General features: G+C 39.0%; 1 protein-coding gene across 1 annotated transcript; it reads left to right on the forward strand.

Moving 5' to 3' along the window:
- Nucleotides 1–680: 680 nt before the first annotated feature.
- On the forward strand, nt 681–14008 carry LOC146450802 (uncharacterized). The gene is made up of 7 exons (XM_085099969.1): nt 681–930; nt 5909–6002; nt 6372–6508; nt 10708–10786; nt 11268–11401; nt 12391–12502; nt 13811–14008. Exons 1-7 carry the CDS (start codon nt 773–775, stop codon nt 13853–13855), a joined length of 759 nt encoding a protein of 252 aa, XP_084956095.1. The 5' UTR covers nt 681–772; the 3' UTR covers nt 13856–14008.
- The last annotated feature ends 758 nt before the right edge of the window (nt 14009–14766 follow it).

The raw sequence follows: 14766 nt of genomic DNA on the forward strand, positions 1-14766 counted from the left end.
ATATCGTATTCCTCTAATCTGCATACTGGTATCGTGTTTCGGGTGCCCATGGCGTTAGATATATCATGGAATAATGATTGGACCCTGGACTCTAAACTTCAACATTCAGGAAAATCAGAAAAACGTAACATCACACGGGTGCTATGCGTCCTATTTCTTCATTTTTTACTTAAACCTTTACAGAATAAATCTTTTTTCCCATAAATAAATCAGGCATTCTAGGATGTTCTGTTTCTACAAATAAATTCAGAAATGAAACGAATAAGAAGAGCAAGGAATTACCAGAATCACGGGCGATGATTCGAGGCGATTCTTAAATCTGCAGTCATCAGTATTTCACTGCATGACCAGGCTAACATGAATTTGCCGTTGGTTCTTGTCCTTAATCTCAGGACTTTCTCCGAATTTTAATTTCCTTCCCCTGACCGAAAAATAAAAAAACAAACAAATACTGAACATTTCCCTATCACTGAATTCTGACTAAATATAATTTCTGTTTTCTATCTTTTAGAAATTTACGCAAATGAACGCTTTTTCCATTAACGACTGAAAAAACTTTTGTTTGTAAAACTAATTCCAATTGACGGTTGTCTTTGTTTTTCAAGTTCCGAGTCCAAAATCCATGAAGTTCAGGGTCCAGTCCAATTTATACCTTGATGCCAGTATTCCCACATCGGCGGGCGGGTTTAATACACGGTATAGGGTTTCCAAATTTTACCAGGCATTAAATGCACTCATCTGTGAAGACCTGTGAACACGTACACACCGCGAGATGGAGGTTATTGTCTGTGCCCTTTTTGTAGTTTTACTTACCTTAGCTCCCGTTGAAGGGGTAAAGAAATGCGAGAAAATAGATGCTTGTCGCTGTGCAACTGATCAAGGAGAGATCAGTTTGTGGAGTCTTGCAGGACAAACGCCGAACCGCGCGAGGTATGTAGACCTTTAGGAGTCTTCAACGCCGGCTGAAATGGGTGCGGCGAAATTCTCAAAACTAAAATTAGGGGTGTAAGATACTTCGAAGGATTTTGTCTGAACGGTTTTAGTTTTGAACTGGTACAATGAATTAATCATTTTCATTTTATATTCTCGTAGCATGTTTATTTGAAAACATTCGCCGGTTTTATATTCTGATTTATTTCAATGCGTGTTTACTTCCAACCGCAAACTAGTTGGCTATGAATATATGCTGTTTTTTAAAATTCCCTCCTCGTGAAACCTTGCGTCGACGTTGTCGCGACTTCTCCGATCGTGTTAGAACAAAGAAATCCAAAGGTTCTGAGCACATGTACTCTCCCTCCTTGCGGACACCTCGCTATTACGGACACCCCGGTAATACGGACAGCAGCTAAATCCCCGGCAAAAAGAAATCACAGACGTTTTACTGAAATAAATTTCACGCTATTTCGGCCTCTCGCTATTTACAGGGAAACTAACTCGCGGCCCCGACTCCCGAGGGTGTCTGCAGGAGTTGACTGTATTTTGCAATAAATTATTAGTCTCGGCACATGTATGTACGGCCGTTGACTTTGGGTATTAAATTTCGCTCCCCGCGAGAAACCTGGACAGCAGCTAGATTTCCCGCGAATTCACAGCTTGAACACTGCACTAAAAGTTTTCGACCAGAGACACACATGCACACAGTTCCGAGTTCCCTTTGTTTCTATTATTTTGACCTTGGGATAATCGACAGACATCCGTAACAAATCGATGATAAATTATATATAAATTTTATTGGCTGTCAAAGCTAGAAACGAGGAAGATAACGTTAATGCGCATCGAGAACAGCTGATTAGTATTATTTTTTATCGAGACTTATGTTGAGAAACAGAAAATAACATGTTTTTTTAGCATGTGAATAAAAGTTCTTGCTGTCCAGGTTAGTCTATTGTTCTTTTGTCTCAACAAAACACACGTGATGTTATTGTAAGCTCACCTGTTATTTGCATGCATATGAATTGTCCAGCGTTAAAATTTATACCATTAAATTTGCATACTCCAAAGCAAGAGAGAAGGCCTAGTATTGGCTAGCCTGTAGAAAAGGCGTTATTTTTGGCGTTTTGCAGGCGAGCGGAGCGCAGAGCGCGATTCTCCCACTCGTCGTGCGTGATTCGCGCTTGCCTTCGCTCGCCTGAAAAACTAAAATAAATAAATAAATAAATAAATAAATAAATAAATAAATAAATAAATAAATAAATAAATAAAAAATAACGCCTGTTCTGCAGGCTAAGTAGTGGCCAAAAAGTGTTAAGTTGTGCTTTTCTTCAAAATTATATAATGTTTCCCGCTGCAGGCCTTTTGCCGATTATAATACAGACGGTTGAATTTGCTTATTGCGCGCAATGGGCGTGATCGCCGTAAGCGCGATGCAACAAGAAGGAAAGTTTAAAATTTTGTAACGCTACTATATCCAAATATATCCAGCTTTATTTTTACTATGTGGAAAAAAAAAAGTCTTCAACGTATGTAAAATTTAGGTTGGAGTTTTTGCAAAAGAGACAAAAACATTTTAAGTTGAGGACCAAAAGTATTAGAAACCTTTTAAACATACTGCACTAATAGCTGTAAAAGAAGGGATGAAAACTAGATTTGCGAAACTTGTCAGCCATTAATTACACACACCGGAAGCGCGAATGAGCGCTCGTGCCAGTCCTACTCCGCATCACACATTTTGCACGGAAGAGTAATCGTTTCATCACCCGACCTCTACTTGCCCTAGGTGCGAAGCGTAAGGCAAAAGGGACGTTTTCTCTCCTTGTCGCTGGGTCATGGGCCCTTGATAAACCCCTATTAGGGACGGACCATTAGAAAAGTGATGGGGGGGGGGGGGGGGTGGGGGATTTTCAGTTTGCAGGAATTTTTTTTTTCGCTCAGTGCTTGTGCAGGAATTTTTTTTTCGGTTGATACCCTCTGCACGAATTTTTTTTGTTGTTGTTGTTTTCCAGAAAAAAAAACTTTAACTAAAGGATTTTTTAAAAAAGTTGTACTTTGTGGGCTTGGAATGATTACCTTTAACCCATAAGTGACATGGACAAATAAGTGTACTCTTAATTATACATAAGTCATTTTCTTAATACGTATGTGTATGTGTTAGCCATTTCTATAAACTGAATAACAGTGCCATCATGTAACGCCCCACCATTATAAAAATAAAATGTCAATAATCTATTTCAATAGCCCTTTTCACGGTTGAGTTTTTCATTTGCATTACAATGTTAATTATCCAACGTGGATGCGAGGCAATTTTGGGCTAAAACTACAAAATAGCCCGAAATTGCCTCACGTATATGTTAGATTTCATTGTAATACAAATGAGCCGTGAAAATACAAATAACCGTGAAAAGGCTATTCCAGGTTATCCAGATCTCTGTTTCTTCTTATACGTTTCAGTTATAGTCGCCCAACTATGTTCCCTAAATTAACTTTGAAGGACTGAATTTTATTAGAACATACTTTTGCCATTCTTTTTCGTTGTATCATATATAATTGTATAAAGCAATTCCAGAGTACCGATTGCCTTAGCTGCCATGGTCTATGAACTATTGTACATGCTCCGCAAAAATGGCCAACGTATGCCCCAGCAAGAAAAAAAGTGCGAGCCAGATTAAGCAACATTTCGTGTTTGCTTTTAATAAAACTATTACTATAGAGCACTTGTGCGGATGTTAGATATAATGAGATGATTGTGCACCTCAAAAACTATCTAACATCTCATCTCAAACCCACGCTCTAAGAAATTTTTATAATAATATGTTGCAATTTTATATTGTGCATGTGCATGTACATTTTAATTAACTTTATATTTTATTAAGCTTGTTAAAAAAATGTATGTTATATGATAATTGACATGATATGATTTGATATGTTATAAAATTAAGAGAATATTATAATTGTCTTCTTTAATTTAGTTAATCACTTATTATCACGTGCAGCTGCCTGAAAACTCGAAACGTACATGTGGCATGCATGGTCATGGTGAATAAAACCATCGGTTCGTTTCCTTCTTATAAGATTAAAGGTTCTTCGCAAAAGAACTGGTTATTCTTCTCAAAAGATTTCTGGTCATGACTATTCTTCCCAGAAGATTTGCATGTAATCTATTCTTGCTTGAAGAATTCATTCTCGTCGCAAGAATTCTCATTCTTTTAACAAGAATAGCATTCTACTCTATTCTTCTGATAAGAATTACGTTTCATGAGCGAAGAACATTTGAAAAAGGCAAATTAAGAGTGCCATGAGACAATATCTAAAAATTACAGCATAATGGTCAAAACTAAACAAAAACAACGAAATTAGTGTCTAAGTAGTATACACAGCAACTGATGAGATTCCAAGGATTCTAACGGCTCAGAATGATCAGTAAGAAACCCTCCATTCAGTATATATGAGAATTCCCCCTCACGATCAAGATAAACACCATTAAGCAGAGCGGTAGCATCACGTTTTGATCAAAAGGGAAGAATCTCTTATACAAAAGGAAAATCGCTTAAAGACATGCTTGTAAAAGCAAAACTGAAAAGGCTTTTATCAAAACAACGGACACACAGTGGGAGACGCCAGACAGTTGGAGTCGGTCCCGACGATGTGCGTCTTTAATAGAAAGGGTTCACCGTACTATATTCAAAGCAAATTTGTCCTACATCCTGATTTTTGCAGTAAAAGCTTTAAACATAAATTATTTTAAAACTATGTCGATTATTGACCGCCTTAATCCTTCAGTAAACAGCAAGTCATTCACAAGATACAAGGTACTTTCGATCACCAGATCACAAAGCACTTTGTGCGGTTTTAATTTGCCTACAGGGCACTTTGTGGTATTGACAATGAGCCACAAAGCATTTTGTGGTGAATAAAGTGAACACTTGCCCTTCAATCTAGATGCTCCTACAAGCGCTTAACAGGACTTCTTGAAAATGACTCAGTTTTTTAAATTTTGTAACCATAAAGCACTCTGTGGCCCAACGAATAAAACTACAAAGCGCTTTATGGATAAGCAGATATGCTGGAAGCGTTTTACTGACAAAATCGTTTTTCTTCAAAACTAATTGACCTATTGCTCGTGATTATTGGGTTTACTACCAGTTACAAACACAAAACAAAATACTGAGTTGTAGTAAGGGTAAATTCCAGCCACGACACAAAATGTGGGGTTGGTTTGTTGTTCATACAAAACAAACTTCCACAAAAAAATTTAGATTTTCAAAACATTAAAAAGGCCATTTTGGGGCATTCTCGAAGAAATTTTCTGTCATTAAAACACTAAAAGGTATTTTCTATAATAATTCCTTAATCTCCTTCTGCAAGAATTTTTTTTTCTTCCGTCTCGGCTTGCAAGAATTTTTTTTTCGGGCATTTTGGCTTGCACGAATTTTTTTTTTGTATTTTCCCCACCCCCCCCATCACTTTTCTAATGGTCCGTCCCTTATGCAAGCTAGGAGTAGCCATTTTCTAACCTCGTTCTCGTTCTCATGCTCCCTGGAGCCTGGGAACGAAGTTGCAAATTTTCATGGAAAATGCTGGAAGGTGAAGAATCATCTGTGTATGCGTAGTGACGTCACAAGACGAGCACAGGCAGTATTTGCTTTTTTCCTGCACTTTTCATGTGCGGGTGAGCAGAACACGCTAATACGCGCAGAAGTCTTTGTTAAGCAGAAACGCCACCCACGCTTCGCGCGTTCTCCTCGCTCGTAATGGATGACGAGGCATTCACTTTAAAATTTCTCACATGCAGATAAGTTTTGTGTCCTCTGTTGTTATTTTCGATAAAATCTTTGTCATTGTGACTTCATTTGTGGCCGTGGTGACGTATAGATGGCTTTGGTTTATTTTGTCCGTTGGTTAACAAGCAATTAAACATCATTTGGCAAAGATGGAAAAGGGACAGCGACTAAACTTCTTTTTAATCCGACAGATTCAACATTTCAGCTTCCTCTCTCGATACGTTCTACCAGTGGAATCCCTGTACTCAGTGGACATCCCAGGATCACCCCTGCAAGGATGCTGCGGTAAGTTGAAAAGTTATAAATGTAGAATTATATGGTGGAGAAGCGCCTGATGGTTCCGGCGTCAAAATTGAAAAAAAGATTTTGAGAACTTTTTGCCAACTTTTTGAAACATTTCTGATGACGTGCGTTTCAACTATTCAGGAGAAGTGCAGGAAACGTGCAAGGCCGAAATGAACTTCACAACTCCCGGCAACTGATGCTGCGGTGTCTTAACGGGGCACAATACCCTCGGAGACTCCCCCATCCCCACCCCCGAGTCTCAACTGAGTCTAGTAACCAACCATTCGCGCCCTGAATTCCTTTAGTGTGAAGGTTATCCATCGACCGAAAGGATGAAGCAATTAATGTGAGATTCCCTTTTTCCCATAGGTTTGTAAGGTTACCCGAAAAACGGTTTCCGAAACTTCTTACGTGAACATTGGAGAGCGCGACCTGTCGGATTGTGTTCTTGATGAGCAGAATGGACGATGTTTGATGACGTATGGCGTGAGAGGAAACAACACAATGTAACGGTTATTATGCGATATATGTTTGTAGAGAAGCAGAAATTTGAAGTCGATGGTAACCGGCTTACCAAGTGTTTCCGTTGGTTTTTTTTTTTTGCGTTTTTCCGGCGCTTTTGACCGCATGTATACACAGCGAAAATGCAAAAAACGAACAGAGCAGGCTAAGTCGATTACAAAAGTGGCTTCGATTGTCGCGAGTATTTGCTATGATTAAGTCAAAATTACACGAATTCTAGAAAAAGTACCCTTGCCCCAATATGGCATTGATCTCAGAGCACCAAGAAGGGAGAACAAACCGCCATCAAGTTAGCAATTTTTTTCAATTATACCCGAGGGAAGAACTTACAATAGGTCATTTCAAAGTTGTTGTGAACCTCGTTATGAAAGCGAGGCTAAGTGCGAAGCTTTTCATATGAAAATGAGTTTTGTTTTGATATAATTAAATGAAAACTAATTTTCATAATAAAATATAAAAACTTTGCTTTTAGCCTCGCTTTTACAATGAAGTTCAAAGCAACTCGGAAATGGCATATTCGCCAACTTGACGATTGTGTTGTCATGTTGAACCCATTTCTATCTTCAAGTGCCATCCGCAGCCAAACTTACCGGTCACTTATACTACTTCCTGTGCACTTAGTAGTAGAATAATTGAAGGGCTGAGAGAAAAAATCGTCTTATGTTTCGTTTTCCTCAAAAGTGCCTGAATATTTTTAAGGGAGCTTCAATATAGTTAGAGAACATCGTTCTGTATTTTTTCTTTTGCTAGATTACGCTTAGTTTTCGACAAAGGCGAGTCAAAAATATCGAGTCAGCGAAGGACAAGCAAAGAAAGAAACGAATCGAATTCGTATTTTATTGTTTCCTTTGTTGTCTCAGTCTGGAGCGGTTTTCGTATTCTCCAGCAAATGGTAATGAAAACAAGACGAATAGATTTTATAAACGTAGTGTTGATTTGCGAAGAGTTGTTGACTGATGAAATGAAAAACATGTTACGTGCGTTTAATAGCGAACTAGTTTGCTAAAAGAGAGAGAATTTATATCCTTATTTGTAAATGTAGTCGTCAGCTAATGGCTTCTTTATCCTGTTAACAAAGTTTGACGAAAAAAAGGACCCTACAAATTGATTGACATGCAGCACTTGAAAACTTAGTTTTCCATTCTTGTAAGGGAAGTCGTCGCATAAAAAAGAGTAAAAGGTTTTAGAATTAATTCTTATCTGATGACAACAAAACATTTCCTCTGACGTAATAAATTTCTAGTGTGGTCTTTTAATGGGACAAATAGACAATTCAGTAAGTGGGGTAAAGTGAATAATCAAAATCAAAATTTGAAGTGTTGTTTGAGACTCCAGATTTGAAACACGTGATGCAGTAGAAAGCCTAGCTTAGAACAACGGTTCGGGCCGTGGCGTCAGTGCAAAAGAGGTATGAATTCAAACAGAACTGCTCACTACTCTGGGATGACCCCCTCTAAATGTCAATTCGATTTTCTGGGATTGAGAACTACTGAAACTGCCATTGAACGGGGTTATGCGGTGCAAATGTTTATAGCCGTGCTGAGCAGTATCGCTTCTCCCTTGACAACTGTTGTGAACTTGTTAGTTATCATCTCTGTAAAGAGGAAACCGCAACTGAAAATCATCTCCAACACTGTACTCGGATGTTTGGCTGTTACTGATGCCCTAATGGGGGTAATCGGACTTCCGCTCTTTACTTCGTCAATAATCGTAACTCTTCAGGCCGAGACATTCAGCGATTTTTGCGCTATGAAAGTTGTTTTCCGAATCGTGCTCAGGACATTAGCTGGGGCAACATGGCTTCATGTGATCGTCATGAACGTGGAGCGATACATCGCCATAAAACACCCGTTTCAGCACATGACCATTGTGACCAAATCTCGTGTACTCTGTTCGTCCGCCCTTGTTTGGATCGCAGTGCTGTTGATATCCTTGCCAGTAGCCATCACAAACAATAAAATTTTCGCAACTGTTGACAACATTGCCTTCTTAGTTACTATCGCCGTCGTTATCTACTGTCAAGCTGTACTTTTCTATGAAACTCGTCACCAAGAAAAACAAATCGCTGCCCATCAAGTCTCCGTAGAAGCCAGGAAGAAGTTCTTGAAGGAGAGAAAAGCTTTTAAAGTAACAACAACTGTGCTTGTCACACTTGTAATTTCTCATTTACCTATGGTTTTTGTTCGAATCCTTTTGAAAATGTCTGTTGTGTCTAAAACTGTAGCATTTGTTCTTACGTCCTGTTCAGTGTTTGTATTTTTTCTCAACTCGTTAAATAACCCTATTATTTATTGTGTACGAACAAGGCAGTTTCGTGTAGCATTTATTGAAATACTGTTGGGGAAAAGCAATGCACAAGCTGAAGAACTGGAAATGCGAGTTTTTGGATCAACAAATAATACTGAAAACAGCAACAACAACAAGAATAAGGATAACAGTGTCTAACAACAGTTAGGACGAAAGCGATGACAACAACAATGACGAACATGGGATAAAGTATTCTACCGTAGACAAAAACAACAACAACAACAACAACAAAAACCTTTGATATGAAAGTGTTGTGTGAAGTGGAGCACTATTTAACAAAGTAATTTACTTTTCCGGGAATTGTTTTGTCTCAGTCTGGAGCGGTTTTCGTTTTCTTGAGCAAATGGTAATAAAAACAAGGTGAACAAGTCGATTTTAAAGAAGTCTCGCTTAACGTTTGGACTTGCGAATAGTTGTTAGCTTATGTCTGAACCGACAATGAAATGAAACTGACATGTTGCGTACGTTTAATAGCGAACTGGCTTGTTGAAAGAGAGAGAATTTCAATCCTTATTTGTAAATGTAGTCGGCAGTAATTGCTTCGTTATCCTATCAACAAAGTTTGACAAAAAAAGGACCCTACAGATTGATTGACATGCAGCACTTGAAAACTTAGTTTTCCATTCTTATAAGGGAAGTCGTCGCATAAAAAAGAGTAAAAGTTTTTAGAATTAAGTCGTAGCTGATAACAACAAAACATTTCCCCTTACGTAATAAATTTCTAGTATGGTCTGTTAATGTGAAAAGTAGACAATTCGGTAAGTGGGGTAAAGTGAAAAATCAAAAGAAAATTTGAAGTGTTGTTTGACAGTCCATTTTTAAGACGTGGTGCGGTAGAAAGCCTAGCTTAGAACAACAGTTCCGCTCGTGGTATTAGTGCAAAGGAGGTATGAATTCAAACGGAACTGCTGACTACACTGGGAGAACAGCATCTGAATGTCAAATCCCTTTTCTGGCATTAATACCTACTCAAACTGTCACTGACCTGGGTTATGCGGTGCATATGTTTATAGCCGTGCTGAGCAGTATCGCTTCTCCCTTGACAACTGTTTTGAACTTGTGTCTAAACAATGAAATGAAAAACATGTTGCGTGCGTTTAATAGCGAACTGTGTTGTTAAATGAGAGAGAATTTATATCCTTATTTGTAGCCGTCAGTAAAGGAGTGTTTGTCCTGTTAACACAGTTTGGAATAAAAGAATCGTTAAGTTTGATTGACAGGCAGCACTAGAAAGCTTAGTTTTCCATTTTTGCAAGGGAAGTCGTCACGTAATAAAGAGTAAAAGTTTTAGAATTAACTCTTAACTGATCACAGCAAAACATTTCCTCTGACGAAACCAATTTCTAGTCTCGTCTTTTAATGTGAAAAAATAGACTACAAAGTCAATAAATGGAGTAAAGAAAACTTGACGGTTGTGCTCTCAGCCCTTCAAATTGTTAACAAAACTGTTTTTTGTTTTTGTTTTGTTGCGAAAAATAAGTAACATTGCCCCTTAAACGCCGCGTCTTACGTTGATCATTTAAGATTTCAATTTTTGTTCGTTTGTCATAATTTTTTTCAAGTTCCTTTCAAATCGGTTTAATTCGCGCTGAAGGTCGGGATGTGCACTCGGCTTGCAAATGTATGCCACACAACTTCAGGTTTAGCTTCTCTGTCATCAATGCCCTTACTATACTAGCTTGGAATCTTGGACCTTAAGAAAAGCATGTTTACCGTTTCTATCGGTTCAGTAGAGTTGGTAATTGTCACACGAAGGGATCTGGGTACTTAAAAACTTCTCCAATATGTTTTTTATATTAAATATTAATGCTTCTTTAGTTTTGGTCTGTCATGAAAAGTAGGCTAATATACTTCATCTTGTTTTTCATCCTCAAAGAAAAACTTCTATTGCGCTGGTGTGCAACGAAACAGAAGAGGGGAAGGTAGATCCAATGGTCACAGATTCCTCAACTTATGTAAGTGCATCGTCAGTGAGGTGAAAATTATTTTCATTGAAATTTATGAAAAAAATCGTGCGGAGTCATATCAGCTCCGTTGTAGCCTTATTGTCTCTCAAGCGCTGCGCAGACACACCCTTGCGTGAAAAAAAAAAGTTTTTCGCGCCGTTCGATTTTCTCGAGCGCGCTCTTTTCGTTTTACACGGAAGATGATTAAACGAAAAGAGGTGAAGGGTTGTAGTCTAGGCAACGCAAACTCCAATCTTCTTGACTTTTACGAAGTCCACTACTTATGTTTTGTACCGAAAGCTACGCAAACAAAATCATTTAAAGATGTATTTTCATACCCCACCGCCCAGAATGCCACGACACATCCGTCCAGAGGGCTAAATTTGAAAAGTGAGATCTGGATCCGTGACTAGCTAGAAAGTTGGGTATCACCTTGACCGAATGATTGAATGCTTCATAAGTGACGACTGTTTGTTCCTTCTTTTTGCAGTCAACAACATTGCGGAGCATGTGCGCATGCCCAGGGAGGTGCTCTCTGAAAGCAAATGGGGATACAGGTATTCGTTTCGCAACAACCTCTGACGGTGTTGGAGATCTCAGCATTGGCGCTATCGTGGGCATTGTGTGAGTAAATCTTAGCGAATCTTTTCTTTGTAAAACTTTGTATTTTAGTCTTGTACAGTGGATCATGTACATATCAGTACACTTGCGTTATTTACCGCTCGTGCCATATTTTTTTGTCAAACACTTGTCTGCAAGAAACACTGACTTGAAAGGACCACATTTTACAGATTGAAAAATTGTCCCTTTATTTCCGTTGGCCCAGCTTGCGATTGCGCGTAGTCTTTAAACGGAAAGTTTGGAGAGAGCGTGGAACGGGAAGGTGAGAGACTGGGGAGATACGGTGCGCGCGTGAATCCACGCTTTGGGCAAGCCATTTCGTCAACCACACCGGAAACTGAAGTGTCAACAAGGAGTCACTTGGAAATAAATTTGTTCACGGTTTCCGATCTATTTTATCATTAGTAGCCACGGCGTTCAAGTTGAAAAAGAGAAAGAAAACTTCACCGAAGTGTAACCGCTAGCTAACCTCGTAGCCTGATCTCAGTCGGTTCGGTAATGTCGAAATGTGACCTCCGCCTGACCGTGGGAGATCTGGGTACGAGATTAACCGCTAGCCTCTTACGCAGACGTTCGTCACGCACTGCTCCTTCCTCGTGGGGTGGAGTACGTGACATGAGACCATGTGACCACGATCTCTTTAAACTTTGAATCTGGTCGATTCACGTTGCTGTTTTGTAACATTTTTAACGCACGCGCAGAGTGCTTGCTCATAAAACTTTTACTTTTTGCCATTCTCAGTTTTGTTTTAGTCGTAATTTCAAGAGAAAGTAATAAACTGTTGTGTAGAGTATCAGTTTAATTTTTTTTTCGAAGAACGTAAACTTGGGACAGTTTAATTGCCTCTATTTAAAAGAAACATCGGCTTTATACTTTTAGCCTTGAAGACAGTTTTGCGTCTCTGCCGGCTCAGTTTGTTATTAATATTTCCCAGTCATACATGTATAATATAATTTTATCAAGGATTTTGTTGTTTTTGTTTTCCTTTGCAGAATCGGAGGAGTGGTCCTCCTAATAATCCTGTTATTTGCTATTTTCATCTGCTGCTTACGTCGTAAGCTGCCTTCCGGGATTCCTAAGCCCTCGGTCTGCACCACTGTTAAGGTAGGTTGTCGAAAAAAAGAAAACAAAATAATAACAGAGCGGTCTCTAACTAAGTTTCGTAAAACCAAAACCAAAGCAATTACTCTGGCCAATCGCAACAGATGTAAACAACACGACGAACAAATCAGAATTCGAAACAAATAAATGAAACTGTTGCCAAGCGCGGGAAAACGCGTGCGACCAAAACACGATTGGTGTTGGTTTGGATTCCCATAGATTCCCATTGGTTAAGAAAGTGGCGTGAGTTTTGTTAACCAATCACAGAGCGTAGTAATGCAAAACCAAAGCAAACGCGAATTACTTTCGCCACTCGATTGAAAAAAACCGCTCTAAGAATTAATTAATTAATTAATTTAAAAAAAGGAAAAAGAAAGAAAGAAAAAGTATACCATTTCTTTTCCGTAGACTCTAGGCCTCTGAGAAATTTGAAACAAAGTTTTGTTTGAATCATTTACGAAATTTTTTTTCCGATGCGAAATCTCGGTGACATTTCGAAGGAACAAAGGCCGAATCCCGGTTCTGTATTACTTTTGCACTGACAGTACGTTTTGTGGAATAGCAGTGTGAAAAAGGCTTGTCTTTCTACTATTTGGCTCTGTTGCTAGTCCGAGAAGCAGGAATTAATTAGTTTTAAGTAGTTTTCTTAGTATTGAGTAGGGGTGTTTTCAATTCAGTCTAATTGTGAACCAACTGAATAATATCTTCCTTTCCTTCTTTCCTCAACTTTCCGTGAATGAAAGAGGGATTACTGAGAGTTTCTCAATAAACCATACGACATAAAATACAACAACCACCCAATGCTATGAAATAGATATTATGTAACCCCCATGTTGATCACATAAGTCACCCATTGCTCAGTGGTTAGAGCATCCACATTAGTAACTGGGAGGTCTTTAAGGTTCGGCTCCTGATAGGAGCACTCGGATTTTTTTCCGAGTATGCCTGTGTCATTTACTGATAAATACGTCATTCTCATTTGTTCACCAGGCATAACTTATTCCATCGCATTATTTCCATTGCGCATATGCCACACATTGACATTCCAATCCTAGCAGTATGCAGGATGTTTGTCCCATGAACCTAGTTTAATTACCTTAGTTCCCACGAGTCTCCTGTAGCTCAGTGGTAGAGCATCCGAACTAGTAATCGGAAGGTCTTAGGTTCGACTCCTGATAGGAGCACTTGGATTTTTTTCTGAGTATGCCTGTGTCTTTTACTGATGAATACATCATTCTCATTATATTAATACTGACAAAAGTGTGATACGCCCTTCTTCATGATCATTCATCGTAGCGGGTTTTGTTTCAGGTCGGGTTGGGTATTATCAAGAAGAAGCTTTGTCCATGTTGCTAGAGAATAACTGGGATGACAGCCTACTTATTTCGACTGAACAATGCAAGTGCTGTAATTGAAGTGGTTAAAGCAGTAGCCACAACGGTTGAACTTCTTTTTTTTTTTTTACTACAACGTATACCAAACATTTGAATAAACATTCTCTTTTCTATGAACAATTGTCAGTCTTTGAGTAAATGAAGATTGGAGGGTATAGAGCTACAAGATCTACAGGGGGTGGGAAGGGGGGGGGGGGGGGCACAGTTTTGAATCACAGAGTCAGAACGTCGTATAGCTATTTCAATTAACGTTGTCGGATTTTAAAGCATCAGGGTTGTGCGACACGGCCGAAAGGTTGTAGGGTACCTGCAAATCTTTAGTAATTTGACTGTAATTTTACGGTTTTTATATAGACATAGGATGTGATTCCGTGATTTATTTTCTCTAGGGGTGAACTGTGCCGAGTTTGGTAAATTGGAAAAGGTAGTCACATGACTGAGTGCAATATCAGGAATAAATGAGCGCAAGTAAATTTTCAAAGGTTTATCAAATTGCACGAGCCCGCAGTGTTCGCTCTACTTCTGTGCTAGCGGAGTTCTAATCTACTTACGAAGCTCTGCTCAAAGGTTTGCGCATGTTCGGTTTTGCCCGAGCCTAGTTTTACGCCGAGACTAAACGTGTGATTATTTTTAACACCAGCATACAGAGAAAATCAGTCCACAGTACGAAAAAAGATGGCGGCTGTACATTTTAGCACGATACCTTGCGAACCTAACACAGCCAGCAGGCACACCCTCCCTTTACTTACAACACTGTATATGATAAGTTTGAAGTTTTTAGAACTTTTCGGTGCGTGTTTTTTTAACGTTTTTAGGCTTTCCTGTACCAGTCGCCATCTTGTCCATCTTCTTAGGTACGGTGGATTGCGGAGG

This window comes from Pavona decussata, unplaced genomic scaffold, assembly GCF_977016875.1.
Source record: "Pavona decussata unplaced genomic scaffold, jaPavDecu1.1 SCAFFOLD_426, whole genome shotgun sequence".
NCBI lineage: Eukaryota > Metazoa > Cnidaria > Anthozoa > Scleractinia > Agariciidae > Pavona > Pavona decussata.

Bases quoted from the DNA above. Each gene is read 5' to 3' on its own strand.
- LOC146450802 (XM_085099969.1), top strand. From the start codon at position 773: ATGGAGGTTATTGTCTGTGCCCTTTTTGTAGTTTTACTTACCTTAGCT. The intron at 6,003-6,371 runs GTAAGTTGAAAA...TTTTTCCCATAG, and splicing joins ACCCCTGCAAGGATGCTGCG to GTTTGTAAGGTTACCCGAAA. The intron at 11,402-12,390 runs GTGAGTAAATCT...TTTCCTTTGCAG, and splicing joins GGCGCTATCGTGGGCATTGT to AATCGGAGGAGTGGTCCTCC.